This window comes from Bos taurus, chromosome 10 (assembly GCF_002263795.3).
Source record: "Bos taurus isolate L1 Dominette 01449 registration number 42190680 breed Hereford chromosome 10, ARS-UCD2.0, whole genome shotgun sequence".
NCBI classification, from domain to species: domain Eukaryota; kingdom Metazoa; phylum Chordata; class Mammalia; order Artiodactyla; family Bovidae; genus Bos; species Bos taurus.
Window position 1 is genome coordinate 60,033,338 of NC_037337.1, and position 21,169 is coordinate 60,054,506.

Genomic DNA, 21,169 nt, shown 5'->3' on the forward strand with positions numbered 1-21,169 from the left:
AAAACTGTTTGCAGTGAGAGGCTGGCAGTTCTCTGACAAGGGGAGAACCTTTGATCCGGTGGTTAAAAACCAAACCAAACAAAACTTGAATGGTTTCCATGCGAGAGGTGTCAAGGAGCCAGTGGAGCAGTGTGTGAGCACTTAATTTTTAAGTAGCGCCTTGGTCAAAATTCAAGTGATAAAGTTCTTTCAGGAGACCTAACCAGAGAGGTGGACAATACCTGTCCCTAGTTAAAAGCGGGCCCCTTGTGCAGTCTTATGAGGAGGAAATGTGTAGGCAGAGAGACAGACTAGGGGCTTGATGCCAGTGGCTCTTTTTTTTGGCCCCACCACATGGCTTGCAGGATATTAGTTCCCCAATTAGGGATCGAACCTGCACCCTCCGCAGTGGAAGTGCAGATTCTTAACCCCTGGACCACCAGGGAAATCTGAGCCAGTGGTTCTTAACCAGTGTATTGAGGAGTCTTACCCGAGAAGCCTTCTGAACTTGCAAGAATCTACTTGTTCTGAGCGGGAACCTATTCTCTTCATCAGCTGTCTTGGTCCCTAGGTTACTTGGATCCCTTTTATAATTATCAAGTACCGATGAGTCAGGATGGGCTTTGCAGGTGGCTCAGTGGTAAAGAATCCTTCTGCCAATGCAGGAGACAGAAGTTTCATCCCTGGGTGGGGAAGATTCCCTGGAGAAGGAAAAGGCAACCCACTCCAGTACTCTTGCCTGGGAAATCCCATGGACAGAGGAGCCTGGTGGGCTATAGTCTACAGGGTTTCAAAAGAGTTGGACACGACTTGGCGATTAAAACAACAACAACAGCAGTCAGGACAGCATACATCTGGTTTGCCAGGGCCGGTTCTGGTTTACACCTATTGTTCCGATGTGCTTCTTAGTGACACGCCTTCTGCTCTCAAATGGCCCTGTTTGGATAGTGATTTATAGATGGGGTCACCTTGTTTATAAGGCACTATTCCTCAGCAAGGACTGTCAGCTTTCCAAAGACTATCCTTGCCCCCACACTGGTGTGCCTCACTGCCACTCTGGGAATAAAACATCAAAAATACTTGCTTAAAAATACCGCCTGACTTGGTCCCCAGGCCTGCGTGAGAAGTTCAAGAGTAGCAATTCAGTGTGTAAACCTGAGACTTTACTTCTTCTACATGCAGCCCACCATTGCCCTGTTAGTTCATTTCTTTGTCTAATTAGACTGTAAGCTCCTTTGAGTCCAAATCTCTCTATATATCGTCCATAGTGCCTGGCCCTGTGCTTGGCATAGAGTGTAATTCCAGTAGTAAAAGAAGACATAACCTCCGCCATGAAAACACCAGCCATCCTGTTCAACAGTTAACAGCTGGGACATCCACAGCGGGGAGAGCTTAGGATACAGGAGGCTGCAGCGCTCTGAAATGTGGGAAGTGGGCTGGCCTCACAGGTGCATCTGTCACCTGCAGGTGCCAGGTAGCTGGGCTCACAGTCATAATACCACCAGCTCAGTGTTCATCATAACCGAGAGATCCATTTACACCAGCAAAAGGGATTAAGGCTGTAGGCTGGAAATGTTTGAGAGTTCTTGAAGCCTTTGGAGATGTCTGGTTCTCACCTAAGCTTTTGATCACCAGGGCTTGCGAGTAGCAGTGTTTCTCTTTTTGGAATTTCCTCATCACCAGAGCCACTCCCCAGAGGAACTGTATTTTAGGTCAAGGGTCACCTGCTCATTTGTTTTTTTAAACAAAGATCAAACATTCTATTCCACGTTACAGGTGAGGTGCAACATGCAAACACACCTGGGGCATTTTAATCCATCACGGATTGAATGACTGATGAAGGGTCAGAGGTCAGGGTGTTGAGAGAGGGTGCAGGGTGCCAGGTAATCAGAGAAAGCAGAAGACTTTTATTGAGGGTTTTGCTATGTGTCAGGAAATTGTCCTGTATTATCTAAGGTCTGAAGGAGCCCTACTGAAATGTGAGAGATAATCAAGTATTTGCCTCAGATTACAGTTGAGGAAACAGAACTTTGAAAAGTTTAAAGTAACTTGCCCAAGATCACACAGGTAGAAACACAGTTGACCCAAAATTCAAATCCAAATTTATATGACTTCGGAGAGCATGCTTTTCCTCAGTTAAAAAAAAGCAACACATACACTCACACACAGAGTTTAAGGACCCAACAGTACTGAAAGGCTTTTACAAGAAGAAATGTTATTCCATTTATCTGTCTTTATCCTTTGACTCCAGCCTACTACCCAGAGGCAGATGCTTTTAATGCTTGTTGCTGCTGCTTCTCACCTCTGTGTTTCTAAATGAAAATATCTGCTATCTTTTGAGTAAACACTTTAGACATTATTTACTGATTTCCCATTGTGCTGGACAGAGAAGGCAATGGCACCCCACTCCAGTACTCTCACCTGGAAAATCCCATGGACAGAGGAGCCTGGTGGGCCGAAGTCCATGGGGTCACTAAGAGTCAGACAAGACTCAGCGACTTCACTTTCACTTTTCACTTTCATGCATTGGAGAAGGAAATGGCAACCCACTCCAGTGTTCTTGCCTGGAGAATCCCAGGGACGGGGGAGCCTCATGGGCTGCCGTCTATGGGGTCACACAGAGTCGGACACGACTGAAGCGACTTAGCAGCAGCAGCAGTAGCAGCAGCAGCAGCATTGTACTGGATGGGGATTAAACTCTCTCTCAATTTTCCAATATCACAATTTTTTGTTAAAACAATATTAAATGTTCACATTATTCTGCCCCTAACTCACCACTGATGAACTCAGTAACATACTATGAACAAATTCTTGAACAAATGTTTGTTTTTCCTAGGAATAATTTCCTCCCTGCCCATTTGTTTGATTTTCTTAGTTTTTATTTATAGTTCTTTCCTTATCCTCCAAAAGCATCTAAATACAATACTCCTTCTATCAGACGATACATTTCCTTCTTTCCATTTTTCTTCCTTTTATCCTTTTGTTCCAATCTGGACTAGTTGTTCTCCAGGCGTAGGAATATCCTTTGTCTCTTTTCCCTGGATTCTGGGTCTTCCTTTTTCTTTTTTTACTCTCCTGTTTGGATGGAATACTTTCTCTAGGAACTTCCTAAAGGAGGGTATACAGGAGGTAAGGTTTTTTTTTTTTTTTAAACTTTGAATGTCTGAAAATCTTATTTTACACTTGATTAATAATTTGGTTGTATATAAAATTCTAGATCGTTAATAATGTTTACTTAGAATTTTGAAGGCACAGCTTCCTGTGTCTTCCAGCTTGAGTGTTGCTGTTGGCAAGTCAAATGTTATTCGTATAGAATCCTCTCTCTCTTTTGATAGTCTTAAATAACATCATAGTGTAGTTTAAGCATTAAAAAAAAATTCCACTCATTTTCTTAGGTACTCAATTAGCCCTTTCAATGCATCCTTCAGTTTTGGGAAGTTTTCTTCTGTTATTTCTTAACAATTTCCTCCTCTCCATTTTTGCTATCCTTTCCCTAATGTCCTATTAATCAGATACTGAATCTTTTGGATCCTCTAATTTTCTTATTTTGTTTACACTCATGTCCATCACTTTATCTTTCCTCCAATTTCCTATAAGATTACTCAACTTTATCTGCCAACTTTTCTATGGATTAAGTAATTTTTAAATCATATTTTTATTTTTCAGAAGGCATTATTCTGGCTTTTTTAGTAGCATACTATTTTTGGTGTATGGATATAATATCTTCTGTAACATTTCTGAGAATATTAATTATTGATTTCTGGAAGTCATCTTCTACTGTCTGAATTAATGCTCTTTCTTCTTCTTTTTTAAAAATGATCTTTCCTGTTAGAGGTTTTCCTTTGGAATCTGTTCATATTTAGGAGTAAGACAACCCAGGTGGCACTAAGTGGTAAAGAACCCACCTGCCAATGTAGGAGACATAAAAGACGCAGGTTCGATCCCTGGGTTGGGAAGATCCCCTGGAGGAGGGCACGGCAACCCACTCCAGTATTCTTGCCTGGAGAATCCCATGGACAGAGGAGCCTGATGGGTTACAGCCCATGGGGTCACACAGAGTTGGATACCAATGAAGCAACTGACACACACAAGGCAACCAAAAGATGCTCGAGCTGCTTGTCTAGTGAAGTGGCAGTGAGCCAATGGCCAGTTTCTTTTCTGGGAAAGTTTAGTTCTCCCTAAGAATAACTCCCTAAGATGGCTGGATGGCATCACCAATGCAATGGACATGAACTTGGGCAAACTCCAGGAGGTGGTGAGGGTCAGGGAAGCCTGGCGTGCTGCAGTCCATAGGATCGAGAAGAGACAGACACAACTAGGGGACTGAACAGCAACAACAAAGCACAGCTCTCCTCCGACGTCTTGCCTGCAAGCATCACTTACAGCCAGAGTTCTGAAAGCTGTGCAGGGCAAGGGAGCTGGTCAGTAAGCAGACAATTACTCAATCTCTGCTCTCAGTGCCTCAACCCCTGCCCTCTTCTGCTCCTAGGGTCCGTGAGAAGTTCAGAGCTTCTCTAGGTCTTCCCCAGACCATAAATCTCCTGTCTCTGATAAAAGATTGAGAGAGGTTGACTATGCTGCTCAAATGGTCAGAGTTCAGACCTGCTGCCTCCAGAGTCCTTGCTCTTAAGCACTACATTAAGTCTGTTAAGGTACTGACTAATGTACTGTAATAAACTGAACTCCTGCCCTAGGGTGGCTGGTGCATTTCTCCCTAGTCCTCTACTTTACCAAGGGAGCTACTGAACGTGACTTAGGAGAGGGAGGAGAAGCATCTTCTCAACATTGCCCCAGATTCTCCTGATGAACCAGGTCATTCTGTGGATGGGTGTCATTTGGTTCATATGCTTAGCTAGGGTAGGAGTTGCCTCCCTGATATCCAATGCCTGGGGGCTGACGGTAGAGTTAGCCGCTCCAGGATCAGCCTATTTCAGGAGCTCGAAGGCTGAGGGCATTTCTGATGACATTAATGCAAGCCTTCCACCATCAGTTTTAGTTTATATCCACTTTTGTTGTTATTGCTGCAAATGGCAATATTTCATTCTTTTTTTATAGCTGAGTAGTATATTATTGTACATATCTATCATCTCCTCTTTTTTAACTTTTTATTTTTTAGTGGAGTATAGTTGATTAACAATGCTGTGAAAATTTCAGATGTACATAAAAATGATTCAGTTATACATATACATGTTTCTAATCTTTTAAAAATTATTTTCCCATTTAGGTTGTTATATAATCTTGAGCAGAGTTCCCTGCGCTATAGAGTGGGTCTTTGCTGGTTATCCATTTTAAATATAGCACTGTGTACATGTCGATGCCAAGCTCCCTAGTTATTCCTTCCCCCGCCGGCAACCATAAATTTGTTCTTTAAGTCTGTGAGTCTATTTCCGTTTTGTAAATGAGTTCATTTATATATTTCTTTTAAGATTCCATATTTAACTGATAACATAGGATATTTCTCTTTCACTGTCTGACTCACTTCACTCAGTATGACACCCTCTAGGTCATCCATATTGCTGCAAATGGCATTATGTCATTCTTTTAAATGGCTGAGTAATATTCTATTATATACATGTGCCACATCTTTATCCATCCCTCTGTTGATGGACATTTAGGTTGCTTCCATGCCTTGGCTACTGTAAACTGCTGCAGTGGACACTGGGGTGCATGTACCCTTTTGGACCATGTTTTACTCTGGATATAAGCCCAGGAGTGGGATTGATGGGTCAAACGGTAGCTCTATTTTTAGTTTTTCAAGGAATCTCCATACTGTTCTCCAGAGTGGCTGTACCAATTTACATTCCCACCAACACTATAGGAGGGTTCCCTCTTCTTCACACCCTCTCCAGCATTTATTGTTTGTAGATTTTTTTGATGATGGCCATTCTGACCACTATGCTACCTCACTGCATTTTTGATTTGCATTTTCTATACAAAAGATCATAACATTTAAAAAATCTTCAACTGAAGGTTTTTTGAGATGACTTTGAGCATTTCTTACAATACTAATAAGTATTTTCCAGACAAACCAGACCAGAACTCAGGGGTGGGGTAAATCAAGGGCAAACAGAAACTCCAAATCTCTTTCTAGATTAGAGGTTGTCCATGTACTACTATTATACAACAAATCATAATATATTTTGATGATGTAAAACTCCAATCAAACTGAATGCTTTCCAGCATCTGAGACAATATTAATAAAAAGGAAATGTGGAAGTGCGTGTATGTGTATGAACCTGAAAAAGTGACATACGAACGTGTTTATTTTCCTCAACTCCAAAGGTGGTGCCCCTTAGAACTAACAGGAAAAAACCTAACATGCCCCCTCCCCCAGGAGACTTCTAACTGACAAGGAAGTGTTTTTAAGAAGAACAAGAGAAGAACTGACAAGAGAAGAAAAGCCAAACAGCAGGGCCCTATATGGATTTCTGGGGTTTGATACTGCTGCTGCTGCTGCTGCTAAGTCACTTCAGTCATGTCCAACTCTGTGCAACCCCACAGACAGCAGCCCACCAGGCTCCCCTGTCCCTGGGATTCTCCAGGCAAGAACACTGGAGTGGGTTGCCATTTCCTTCTCCAATGCATGAAAGTGAAAAGTGAAAGGGAAGTCACGCAGTCGTGTCCGACTCTTTGCAACCCCATGGACTGCAGCCTACCAGGCTCCTCTGCCCATGGGATTTTCCAGGCAAGACTACAGGAGTGGGGTGCCACTGCCTTCTCCGGGGTTTGATACAGAGGCATGCAATCTTCCACACCAGGTGGAATATTAATGTGAAAAAGACTCAATAATGACATCAACAAAAATTGCTATGGGAAAGGTCCTCACCCAACTCATAGCTAATTATGACCCTCAGGAAATCTGTTGAATCTGCCTCATGAATTAGAATAATGTGTGCTAAGCCCAAATATTTTTGCGGAACACATTACTTCCCTCAAGTCAATTACATATCTTTCAGGAGCAAGAATTTAGAGGTTCATTCAGCAAAATTTGTTGATGCCTAGAATGTGCCAGATATAGATCTCAGTGCCAGAGATCTGGCAATCAACAAAGCCCCTGGTGCATGGAGCTTTCATTTAACTGGAGGAGAAAGACAACAGTCATACAAACCTGCACTCTGTCAGGAGTGACAGTGGCACAGAAAGCAGTAACCCACAGATGCATGGTAAGGGGCAGGATGGGATGCTTGAGAATTAGTAGGAAGGATCTCTCTAATGAAGTGACATGTGGGCAGAGACCACATGAAGTAAGAAGAGAAAGAACTAAGGCAAGAGCATCTTATACTTCTTTATGTCACACTGCTTCTGTTACAGGCATACCCTGCTTCATTGTGCTTTGCAGATACTTCTTTTTTTTTTCCCCCACAAATTGAAGGTTGGTGGCAAGCCAGCATTATCAGATGATGGTTAACATTTTTAGCAATAAAGTATTTAAAATTCAAGTATCAGTCGGTCAATTCAGTCGCTCAGTCATGTCCGAATCTTTGTGACTCCATGAATCGCAGCACGCCAGGCCTCCCTGTCTATCATCAATTCTCAGAGTTCACTCAGACTCAGGTCCATTGAGTCGGTGATGAAATCCAGCCATCTCATCCTCTTTCGTCCCCTTATCCTCCTGCCCCCAATCCCTCCCAGCATCAGAGTCTTTTCCAATAAGTCAACTCTTCGCATGAGGTGCCCAAAGTACTGGAGTTTCAGCTTTAGCATCATTCCTTCCAAAGAAATCCCAGGGCTGATCTCCTTCAGAATGGACTGGTTGGATCTCCTTGCAGTCCAGGGGACTCTCAAGAGTCTTCTCCAACACCACAGTTCAAAAGCATCAATTCTTCGGCGCTCAGCTTTCTTCACAGTCCAACTCTCACACCCATACATGACCACTGGAAAAACCATAGCCTTGACTAGACAGACCTTTGTTGGCAAAGTAATGTCTCTGCTTTTGAATATGCTATCTAGGTTGGTTATAACTTTCCTTCCAAGGAGTAAGCATCTTTTAATTTCATGGCTGCAGTCACCATCTGCGGTGATTTTGGAGCCCCCCAAAATAAAGTCTGACACTGTTTCCACTGTTTCCCCATCTATTTGCCATGAAGTGATGGGACCAGATGCCATGATCTTTGTTTTCTGAATGTTGAACTTTAAGCCAACTTTTTCACTCTCCTCTTTCACTTTCATCAAGAGGCATTTTAGTTCCTCTTCACTTTTGGCCATAAGGGTGGTGTCATCTGCCTATCTGAGGTTATTGATATTTCTCCCAGAAATCTTGATTCTAGCTTGTGCTTCTTCCAGCCCAGTGTTTTTCATGATGTACTCTACATATAAGTTAAATAAACAGGGTGACAATATACAGCCTTGACGTATTCCTTTTCCTATTTGGAACCAGTCTGTTGTTCCATGTCCAGTTCTAACTGTTGCTTCCTGACCTGCATACAGATTTCTCAAGAGGCAGGTCAGGTGGTCTGGTATTCTCATCTCTTTAAGAATTTTCCACAGTTTATTGTGATCCACACAGTCAAAGGCTTTGGCATAGTCAATAAAGCAGAAATAGATGTTTTTCTGGAACTCTCTTGCTTTTTCCATGATCCAGCGGGTATGGCAATTTGATCTCTGTCTGGTTCCTCTGCCTTTTCTAAAACCAGCTTGAACATCTGGAAGTTCACGGTTCACGTATTGCTGAAGCCTGGCTTGGAGAATTTTGAGCATTACTTTACTAGCATGTGAGATGAGTGCAATTGTGTGGTAATTTGAGCATTCTTTTGCATTGACTTTCTTTGGGATTGGAATGAAAACTGACCTTTTCCAGTCTTGTGGACACTGCTGAGTTTTCCAAAGCACTTTCACAACATCATCTTTCAGGATTTGAAATAGCTCAACTGGAATTCCATCACCTCCACTAGCTTTGTTCGTAGTGATGCTTTCTAAGGCCCACTTGACTTCACATTCCAGGATGTCTGGCTCTAGGTGAGTGATCACACCATCGTGATTATCTTGGTCATGAAGATCTTTTTTGTACAGTTCTTCTGTACCTGCCACCTCTTCTTAATATCTTCTGCTTCTGTTAGGTCCATACCATTTCTGTCCTTTATCGAGCCCATCTTTGCATGAAATGTTCCCTTGGTATCTCTGATTTTCTTGAAGAGATCTCTAGTCTTTCCCATTCTGTTGTTTTCCTCTATTTCTTTGCATTGATCGCTGAGGAAGGCTTTCTTATCTTTTCTTGCTATTCTTTGGAACTCTGCATTCAGATGCTTATATCTTTCCTTTTCTTCTTTGCTTTTCACTTCTCTTCTTTTCACAGCTATTTGTAAGGCCTCCCCAGACAGCCATTTTGCTTTTTTGCATTTCTTTTCCATGGGGATGGTCTTGATCCCTGTCTACTGTACAATGTCATGAGCCTCCATCCATAGTTCATCAGGCACTCTATCTATCAGATCTAGTCCCTTAAATCTATTTCTCACTTCCACTGTATAATCATAAGGGATTTGATTTAGGTCATACCTGAATGGTCTAGTGGTTTTCCCTACTTTCTTCAATTTAAATCTGAATTTGGCAATAAGGAGTTCATGATCAGAGCCACAGTTAGCTCCTGGTCTTGTTTTTGTTGACTGTATAGAGCTTCTCTATCTTTGGCTGCAAAGAACATAATCAATCTGATTTCAGTGTTGACCATCTGGTGATGTCCATGTGTAGAGTCTCTTTTGTGTTGTTGGAAGAGGATGTTTGCTATGACCAGTGCATTTTCTTGGCAAAACCCTAATAGTCTTTGCCCTGCTTCATTCCATATTCCAAGGCCAAATTTGCCTGTTAGTCCAGGTGTTTCTTGACTTCCTACTTAAGGTAGGAATTAAGGTATATACACTGCTTTTTAAAGATATAATGCTATTGCATACTTAATAGACTACAGCATGGTATAAACATAACTTTTATGTGTACTCGGAAACCAAAACATTCATGTAACTTGCTTTATTGTGGAATTTGCTTTGTTGTGATGGTCTAGAACTGGATCTACAACATTTCTAAGATAGCCTATATATAAACTGAACATACTGTTACTGCTACTGCTAAGTCACCTCAGTCGTGTCTGACTCTGTGCGACCCCATGGACCGCAACCCACCAGGCTCCCCCGTCCCTGGGATTCTCCAGGCAAGAACACTGGAGTGGGTTGCCATTTTTCCTTCTGCAATGCATGAAAGTAAAAAGTGAAAGTGAAGTCGCTCAGTTGTGTCCGACTCTTAGCGACCGCATGGACTGCAGCCTACTAATCTTGCCTGGGATTTTCCAGGCAAGAGTACTGGAGTGGGGTGCCATTGCCTTCTCCTAAACTGAGCATAACTGGTGCTTATAAATAGCAGTTGATCAACTTAGTGATCCTTTGAGTTTGTTTTCTTTTGATGAGTAAAAGGATTAAAGAAAGTAGAATCTGGTGAGTTTACTGCATTGTCTAGTTTAGTGGTCCTAATGAAGGGTTACTCCTTGGAAGGAAAGTTATGACCAACCTAGATAGCATATTCAAAAGCAGAGACATTACTTTGCCAACAGAGGTCTGTCTAGTCAAGGCTATGGTTTTTCCTGTGGTCATGTATGGATGTGAGAGTTGGACTGTGAAGAAGGCTGAGTGCTGAAGAATTGATGCTTTTGAACTGTGGTGTTGGAGAAGACTCTTGAGAGTCCCTTGGACTGCAAGGAGATCCAACCAGTCCATTCTGAAACAGATTAGCCCCGGGATTTCTTTGGAAGGAATGATGCTAAAGCTGAAACTCCAGTACTTTGGGCACCTCATGCGAAGAGTTGACTTATTGGAAAAGACTCTGATGTTGGGAGGGATTGGGGGCAAGAGGATAAGGGGACGAAAGAGGATGAGATGGCTGGATGGCATCACTGACTCGATGGACGTGAGTCTGGGTGAACTCTGGGAGTTGGTGATGGACAGGGAGGCCTGGTGTGCTGCGATTCATGGGGTTGCAAAGAGTCGGACGCAACTGAGCGACTGATCTGATCTGATCTGAATGAAGGGTTGATTTTGCCTGCCAGGGGATATCTGGCAATGTCTGAAGACATTTTGATTATGATGACCTGGGAGGATGGGGAGGGTATCACTGGCATGTCCTGTGTAAAAGCCAAGGATGCTATTAAACATCCTATGGTGCACAGGTGTAAAGAATGAGTGGGTGCAAAATAATGGGTGTAAAAAATTGGGACCTTGATGTGGTCCCAGGCAGGCTGCCCTCTCTGATGAGAGCTGAGAACCTGAACAGAACGAGCTCTTTCAAACAACCCCATCAAGATATGCGGGTATCTACAGGCAGGGAAGATCCACAGTACTTGGAGTTATTATCTTGGGACATCTGTTCTAAGCTTGGTAACAGATTTGGTCAGATGGTTCCTAAGTTTATTCACTAAGCAACATTAAGTAAAAGTTTTCTGCATGAATGTGGTATAAGAGGGCAAGGCGATGAGATGTGGCCCCATGGGAGGCATGAAGACCAACACCTGCAAAGTGACAAGGGCCACAAAGGAGGAGAAAATGAATGGAAGGAAGGAAGCAATGACTTCTGTTGGGTGACTCACCTAAGTTTAACATGTGAGGTGTCACTGAAGCTGGGCTTTGACAGTGAGTAGGGTTTAAACAAGTAGAGAAGGAAGCAGAGGATGTGCTGGGTAGAGGGTAAAGTATGAAAACAGATACAAAGGTAGGGAATAATGTTATCACAGCAACTTTGCTTTGTGTGCATGCTCGGTCATATCTGACTTTTGTGACCTCAGGGACTGTAGACTGTCAGACTCCTCTGTCCATGGAATTCTCCAGGCAAGAATACTGGAATGGGTTGCCATTCCCTTCTCCAGAGGTCTTCCCGACCCAGGGATGGAACCTGTGCTTCCTGCTTGGCAGGCAAATTCTTTACGACTGAGGTGCCTGGGAAACCCTATTACAATGATTGCCATCAAGTAATGGCTTTCCTGGTGGCTCAGACAATAAAGAATCTGCCTGCAATGCAGGAGACCCGGGTTTGATCCCTGGGTCTGGAAGATCCACTGAATAAGGGAATGGCCACCCACTCCATTATTCTTGCCTGGAGAATTCCATGGACAGAGGTGCCCAACTGGCTACAGTCCATGGAGTTGCAAAGAGTTGGACATGACTGAGCCACTAACACACTAACCAACAAATTCCTTATGGTAGGTGTGCTGCCAAGAACTTTATAATGAAAAACTATAGTATAAACTGAAAACTGATATATAAGAAGCAGTTGAAACCTAGCATGATCCAAAGTGACTTGCATTCCCATCTTAAGCATTTCAAAAAGATAATGAAACATAGGAAGTGTTACCTCAGGACAGTTGCATAAATATCGAAGCAGTTCACCAATATACTGAATGACAGTGATGTTATATTTTCTGCAGTCATCCCAAAACTGGCTGGCTGAAAATTTGGTCCGCAAAACAAGAGTAGCACCTAGCGAGAAGGAATAAAAGGTACCAATAAAGGAATGCTACCAAAAAAGTCCCAAGTTATATTTTTCACTTTTGAAATTTATATGTGAATTACATTCATAAACAAGTATTAGGGACCAACTATATTCAATGCAAAAAAAAAAAAAAAAAAAGAATAAGACATGGTTTTATTCAATAGGAGATTACAGTATAGTGGGGGAGAAGACATAAAATTTTCTAGTAAAAGTCAGCTTGCAATAAATAAACACAGTCCAGTGAAGCCCTAAGGGGGGGTGTGTGTGTGTTGGGGGAGGTAGATTAATTTTTCCTGGGCAAGGGCTGAGAAAGACATATTTTTAAAAAGGTAGGATTTGAATTAGGTCTTGAGAAATGAATATGAAGAAAAATGAGAGAATTCCTGGCAGAGGAAAAAACAAGAACATAAAGGATGGTCCAGAAGGTTGGGGGATGGCCAAGATTCAGTTGGTCTGTGACCAAAGTGGTGAAAGGTGGGTGGGTCAAAGGAGATGAACCTGGAGAAGCAGCTAGGCTTGCAATCCTGGAGAGTTTGTAAGTGTCTTGAGCAAGCAGGAGATAGTCTTCTATGGTGGATGATATAGACAGAATAATGGTTCCCAACACATCCACATCCTAATCTCTAGAACCCATGAATATGCTACCTTACATGACAAAAGGGAATATGTAGATGTGATTAAACTATGGATCTTGGAAAGGGGAGATTATCCTTCTCCATGGGAGGGCAGATAGATTGAAAACCACAATCACAGAAAACTAACCAATCTGATCACATGGACCACAGTATTGTCTAACTCAATGAAACTAGGAGCCATGCCATGTGGGGCCATCCAGGATGGATGGGTCATGGTGGAGAGTTCTGACAAAATGTGGCCCACTGGAGAAGGGAATGGCAAACCACTTCAGTATTTTTGCCTTTAGAACCCCATGAACAACAAGAAAGACAAAAAGATAGGACACTGAAAGATGAACTCCCTTGGTCGAAGGTGCCCGATATGCTACTGGAGATTAGTGGAGAAGTAATTCCAGGAAGAATGAAGAGATGGAGCCAAAGCAACAACAACACCCCATTGTGAATGTGACTGGGGATGGAAGTAAAGTCTATGCTGTAAAGAGCAATATTGCATAGGAATCTGGAATGTTAGGTCCATGAATCAAGGCAAATTGGAAGTGGTCAAACAGGAGATGGCAAGAGTGAACATCAACATTTTAGGAATCAGTGAACTAAAATGGACTGGAATGGGTGATTTTAACTCCGATGACCATTGTATCTACTACTGTGGGCAAGAATCCCGTAGAAGAAATGGAGTAGCCATCACAGTCAACAAAAGTCTGAAATGCAGTACTTGGATGCAATCTCAAAAACGACAGAGTGATCTCTGTTCATTTCCAAGGCAAACCATTCAATATCACAGTAATCCAAGTCTATGCCCCAACCAATAAGGCTGAAGAAGCTGAAGTTGAATAGTTCTATGAAGACCTACAAGACCTTTTAGAACTAACACCCAAAAAAGATGTCCTTTTCATTATAGGGGACTGGAATGCAAAAGTAGGAAGTCAAGAGATACCTGGAGTAACAGGCAAATTTGGCCTTGGAGTACAAAATGAAGCAGGTCAAAGGCTAACAGAGTTTTGCCGAGAGAATGCACTGGTCATAGCAAACACCCTCTTCCAACAACACAAGAGAAGACTCTACACATGGACATCACCAGATGGTCAACACTGAAATCAGGTTGATTATATTCCTTACAGATGGAGAAGCTCTATACAGTCAGCAAAAATAAGACCAGGAGCTAACTGTGGCTCAGATCATGAACTCCTTATTGCCAAATTCAGATTTAAATTGAAGAAAGTAGGGAAAACCACTAGACCATTCAGGTATGACCACAATCAAATCCCTTACAATTATACAGTGGAAGTGACAAATAGATTCAAGGGATTAGATCTGATAGAGTGCATGAAGAACTATGGACAGAGGTTCATGACATTGTACAGGAGGCAAGGATCAAGACCATCCCCAAGAAAAAGAAATGCAAAAAGGCAAAATGGTTGTCTGAAGAGGCCTTACAAATAGCTGAGAAAAGAAGAGAAGTGAAAGGCAAAGCAGAAAAGGAAAGATATGCCCATTTTAATGCTGAGTTCCAAGAACAGCAAGGAAAGATAATAAAGCCTTCTTCAATGATCAATGCAAAGAAATAGAGGAAAGCAATAGAATGGAAAAGACTAGAGATCGCTTCAAGAAAATTAGAGATAGCAAGGGAATATTTCATGTAAAGATGGGCACAAACAAGGACAGAAATGGTATGGACCTAACAGAAGCAGAAGATATTAAGAAGAGATGGCAAGAATATATAGAAGAACTATACAAAAAAGATCTTCACAACTCAGATAATCACGATGATGTGATCACTCACCTAGAGCCAGACATCCTGGAATGTGAAGTCAAGTGGGTCTTAGGAAGCATCACTATGCACAAAACTAATGGAGGTGATGGAATTCCAGTTGAGCTATTTCAAATCCTAAAAGATGATGCTGTGAAAGTGCTGCACTCAATATGTCAGCAAATGTGGAAAACTCAGCAGTGGCCACAGGACTGGAAAAGGTCAGTTTTCATTCCAATCCCAAAGAAATGCAATGCCAAAGAATGCTCAAACCATCACACAATTGCACTCATCTCACATGATAGGAAAGTAATGCTCAAAATTCTCAAAGCCAGGCTTCAACAGTATATGAACCATGAACTTCCAGATGTTCAAGCTGGATTTAGAAAATGCAGAGGAACCAGTGTTCAAATTGCCAACATCTACTGTATCTTCAAAAAAGCAAGAGAGTTCCAGAAAAACATCTACTTCTGCTTTATTGACTATGTCAAAGCCTTTGACTGTGTGGATCACAACAAACTGCGGAAAATTCTTAAAGAGATGGGAATACCAGACCATCTGACCTGCCTCCTGAGAAATCAGTATGCAGCTCAGGAAGCAACAGTAGAACTGGACATGGAACAACAGACTGGTTCCAAATAGGGAAAGGAGTACATCAAGGCTGTATATTGCCACATTGCTTATTTAACTTATATACAGAGTACTTCATGAGAAATGCTGGACTGGATGAAGCACTAGCTGGAATCAAGGTTGCTGGGAGAAATATCAATAACCTCAGATATGCAGATAATACCACCCTCATGGCAGAAATCGAAGAGGAACTAAAGGGCCTCTTGATGAAAGTGAAAGAGGAGAGTGAAAAAGTTGGCTTAAAACTCAACATTCAGAAAACAAAGATCATGGCATCCGGTCCCATTCAGTTCAGTTCAGTTCAGTTGCTCAGTTGTGTCCGACTCTTTGTGACCCCATGAATTGCAGCACGCCAGGCCTCCCTGTCCATCACCAACTCCCAGAGTTTACCCAAACTCATGTCCATCGAGTTGGTGATGCCATCCTGTCATCTCATCCTCTGTTGTCCCCTTCTCCTCCTGCCCCCAATCCCTTCCAGCATCAGAGTCTTTTCATGGCAAATGAATGGGGAAGCAGTGACAGACTATTTGGACTCCAAAATCACTGCAGATGGTGACTGCAACCATGAAATAAAAAGACGCTTGCTCCTTGGAAGAAAAGTTATGACCAACCTAGACAGCATATTAAAAAGCAGAGACATTACTTTACCAACAAAGGTCCATCTAGTCAAAGCTATGGTTTTTCCAGTAGTCATGTATGGATGTGAGAGTTGGACAAAAAGAAAGCTGAGTGCCAAAGAATTGATGCTTTTGAACTGTGGTGTTGGAGAAGACTCTTGATAGTCCCTTGGACTGCAAAGAGATCCAGCCAGTCCATCCTAAAGGAAATCAGTCCTGAATATTCATTGGAAGGACTGATGCTGAAGCTGAAACTCCAATACTTTGGCCACCTGATGCGAAGAGTTGACTCATTGGAAAAGACCCTGATGCTGGGAAAGATTGCAGGTGGGAGGAGAAGGGGACGACAGAGGATGAGACGATTGTATGGCATCACTGACTCAATGGACATGAGTTTGAGTAAACTCTGGGAGTTGGTGATGGACAAGGAGGCCTGGCATGCTGCAGTCCATGGGGTAGCAAAGATTTGGACACTACTGAGTGACTGAACTGAACTGAACTGATTGGGAGAGACCAATATAATCACAAAGGTGCTGATAAGAAGAAGTCAAGAAGGTCAAGAGTAGTAGGAGAAAGCACGACAAAAACAAAAGCCTGGAGTGAAATTTTTGAAGATGAAAAAAGGGGCTACAAGCCAAAGAATGTGAGCAGCCTCCGGGAGATAGGAAAGGCAAGAAAATGGACTCTTCCCTACAAGCTTCCAGAAGGAATGTAGCCTTGCTGACATCTTGAGTTTCGGACTTCTAACTTTCAAAAAAGGGAGAGAACCAACCTGTGTTGTTTTAAACCACAAAGTTCATGGTCATTTGTTACAGTGGCAATAGAAAACTAATACGATAGGTAAAAACAATGTACCTATCATATCCAACCTAACATAAGCGTGAAATGTAGTAAAGTGAAATAAAAATATCACAGATATTTTTCATGTTATTAGTTAATTTCTACACCTAAACATGCAAAATCAAATGTTTAAGGAGAAATTTTTAAAAAATACTATATTTTCCTTTTTAGCATTTATCTATTATGCTTAAGTAGATGTATGAGCGATTGATTTATCCCCAGGAGGGCTTCAGAGTCATTCTGTTTTTGAAGGGCCCAACAATATGATCAGACCCAGGCATTCCTTACTGATTTGGAGACTGGTATTGGTGCTGGATTAAGGGTTTTATAGCCGATCAGTAAGCTGATGAGGAAAAGGAACAGAGGTTTGGGCAGTCATGTGTATTTGTATATGAATTAATATATGCATACGTTACTATATATACATATATAATTACTTAAAATGTCACATGGGAGAAAAAGTTAAGTTTTTTAGTTTAGTTGGAAAGTTAGAGGTAGTCTCCTGGAAGAGGTGGATATTGGACTGAGACTTCATGTACACAAGGGGCAGAAATCCTGTAGACAGTAGTAAGAATGGCAATTCTAATGTAAATGGTAAAGTTTCAGAAGGAAAGAGAAGAGATGGGGAAATCTAAGTATTCTGACCGGAGCTGAGAGCCTGTGGGAAGAGGGAAGAATAAAGTAGAATGGGCCAGCTGAATGAGAAGTTTAAACTAGGTGCTAATGGAGATCAACATGCAGATTTCTGAAGACAGAAATGACATAAGAGAATTATTTGTGGAATCAAAGGATCAAGTATCTTAACCTGTATAAAGACCTAAAAGACTTAAAAGAAGCTTGCTCTTTGATATGCTGAACAATTAAAGCATTATATTAAAAGACATGCAGGCATGAGAAAATAGAAATTCTTTTTATTTATTTATTTGGCCTTGGGGCTTGTGGGATCTTAGTTTCCTGATCAGGAATTGAACCCAGGCCCTCAGCAATGAAAATGTGGAGTCCTAACCAATGGACCATCATGGAATTCACTATAAATTCTTTTAGATGTTTGCTATGTGTAAGCCAAACAACCTCAGTATTAACATGGAATTAAACACTATTCCTAGCACACAGGAAAATAGCAAATTTTGTATTACTTTTCCTTATGAGCACATTGAATGTGTACTGGGCTTCAATACCCTGTTGAGAGGAAAAGCTTACCAGTCACCATACATCCATGTAAGCCAATCAGAAGCGCAGCACTGTGGTACAAGGGTAGAGGGGAATAGATTACATCATCCTGTGTAACCTTGGAGGCAATAGCAAGGCCAATTCCGTACCAAATGCGTTGATGATTGATCTTTGCAGCTTTCGGGAGACCTGCATAAAGGCACAAGAGAAGCATGAGTGAATCAAGAATGGTTATTCACAGACACATGGTCTGGGACAGAGATGTATCTTAGGAAGATTCATCATCTAGTAATTAGAAGATTGCATTTGGTGAGACCAGAAGTTCACAGTTTTTTTCTGTAAAGGACCAGATGGTAAACGTTTTAGGTTTTGCAGGGTCATAAGTCTCTATTGCAACTACTCAACTCTGCTATTACGGCTGAAAGCAGCTAAACACAAAAAGTAATGAACTTGGCCCTGTGGACATGAAACTTTACTTACAGAACTGGTGGTGGTGTGGTGTTTGTGACCCACAGGCTATGGTTTGCTGACCCCTGAGTTAGCTGGTTATTAGAGTGCTAAGATGAGGAAAAACGAATGACTGTCTATTGAATTTCTGCTTTGGGTCTACCATCTTGCTAAGTATCCTTGAAGGACAGGGGTTTGAACTGCCTGGGGTCACTTATATGAGGATTTTTTTCAGTGGTAAACACACCGATGGTTGGTTGAATCCATGGATGAAAAATCGCAGATGCAGAAGAACCTATATGGAGGGCCTTCTATCAGTTATATGTAGATCTTCTGCTGTGTGGACCCTCGTATTGTTCAAGGGTCAACTGTATTGTCAAATTTTCACTCAATTCTTATAATTAATGATAGAAGTAGAATTATATTCTCTAGTTCACAGATGAGAAGACTGAGAATCAGAGAGAATACATCCCTATCCATCCTATCTCTTTCCTTCATAGCCACTTCTATGAATTTCTCACATACTCTTCTACAGTTTTTTATGTAAATATAGGCTCATTTGCTCATATGTTCTTGCCCTTTCCCCCAATTAAAAAAAAAAAAAGGCATACTATTCTGCACTTCCCCCCTTCACTAACAAAGTATTTTTAAGTTCTGTCTATATTTGTATGTAGAAATTTCCCTTATTTTTTCATCCACTTATTCTGTCTGCATTTACTCCTTTGTGTATGTGTTTTATAGTTTATTTACACTAATTTGCAATTTCAAACGACGCTGGTCCACATGTGGAAAAACCTGGTCCACATGGCACTTCACACTGTGAATGATGCTCCATCTGTAGGATAAATTTGCTGATGTGAGACTGCTGGGCCAAAAGGTATCAGACCTCGTAATTTTGTTAGACACTGACACTTTGCCAGTTATTAGGGCTGTCCCCATTGACTCCCCCGTCAGTAATATAGAGTGCACCTGTTTCCTCATAGCTCTTCAAAAGTGTCCTTTCAAATGTTGGAATTTCTGACAATCTGAAAGGTGAAAAAATGGTATCTCAGTGTATTTTTAGTACACTATGTACATTTGTATTTTCTTAACTATAATTTATGTAAATTTTTTTATAAGACTCAATTGAAAGAGTATGCTTATATTGTTGCCCATGGGAGTCAGTTTAGTTGGGGAGGCCATGAAGTCATTGCAAAGCGGATGGGTCTAGAGTTTAAAACCTGAGTGGGTCAGTTGGCTTTGTGAAGAGAAAGGCAATCTGTTTAGATTAAGATGCTTCAATATTTGATGGTATTGCCTAAATAAAAGCAATTTGTTATAAGGCAAAGCAGTATGACTGGCAAACTACCGTCATTGTAAACACAGTTCACAATTGATGGTCTTTGATGTCATTAATATTGATGCTCCATTCTATACTAATAATGAGAAACAGAAGAAAGAATCAACAAATCAATTGTATTCACCTTGAAAAAAAATTATCCAGATAGTAAAAACTCAGAATTATATTTCTTAAAACAGAAACACACATCTTTTGCTGGTGTTAAGCACTTTCAGAAAACTTCCTGATTTAAACTTTTGTATTAATTAAGAAATAATATTTGGTAACTATTATATAACTTTGTGCTAATGACTGCTTTTGAGAAACAGGGAAAACATTTTGTTCTCTGATTGCTTAAATGAATTCTTTTTATTAATGTTTATACTAGTAACTTCCATTGTATAATCATAAGGGATTTGATTAAGGTCATAGCTGAATGGTCTAGTGGTTTTCCCTACTTTCTTCAATTTAATAAGGAGTTCATGATCTGAGCCACAGTCAGCTCCCAGTCTTATTTTTGCTGACTATATAGAGCTTCTCCATCTTTGGCTGCAAAGAATATAATCAATCTGATTTCAGTGTTGACCATCTGGTGATGTCCATGTGTAGAGTCTTCTCTTGTGTTGTTGGAAGAGGGTGTTTGCTATGACCAGTGCATTTTCTTGGCAAAACTTTATTAGTCTTTGCTCTGCTTCATTCTGTATTCCAAGGCCAAATTTGCCTGTTACTCCAAGTGTTTCTTGACTTCCTACTTTTGCATTCCAGTCCCCTATAATGAAAAGGACATCTTTTTTGGATTTTAGTTATAGAAGTTCTTATAGGTATTCATAGAACCGTTCAACTTCAGCTTCTTCAGCATTACTGGTTGGGGCATAGGTTTGGATTACCGTGATATTGAATGGTTTGCCTTGGAAACGAACAGAGATCACTCTGTTGTTTTTGAGATTGCATCCAAGTACTGCATTTCGGACTCTTTTGTTGACCATGATGGCTACTCCATTTCTTCTACTGGATTCTTGCACATAGTAGTAGATATAATGGTCATCTGAGTTAAATTCACCCATTCCAGTTCATTTTAGTTTGCTGATTTCTAGAATGTCGACGTTCACTCTTGCCATCTCCTGTTTGACCACTTCCAATTTGCATGCTAGAATTATCTGCTTGAGTTAAAATTTTAATCAAATGACTCACATATTCAACTTTCCAATATTATTAAGAATAATTAGGATGCTGGGGGTAGCTTCTTATCCTTTCTTAAATATATTCTCTCAGTCTTCATATGATTACATTTTGGTAACATTTCCCTGACCTTGAGTAGGCAGAC

General features: G+C 41.2%; 1 protein-coding gene across 1 annotated transcript in view; it reads right to left on the reverse strand.

Moving 5' to 3' along the window:
• The window catches only part of SLC27A2 (solute carrier family 27 member 2), a 53,986-nt gene that overhangs the window by 16,667 nt on the left and 16,150 nt on the right, over window positions 1-21,169 (reverse strand). Inside the window, exons 3-4 of the mRNA NM_001192863.1 lie at window positions 18,111-18,269; window positions 12,304-12,428 (exon numbers count right to left, since the gene is read on the reverse strand). Of these exons, the coding sequence (NP_001179792.1) occupies window positions 12,304-12,428; window positions 18,111-18,269 (284 nt within the window). The remainder of the gene's footprint in view (window positions 1-12,303; window positions 12,429-18,110; window positions 18,270-21,169) is intronic.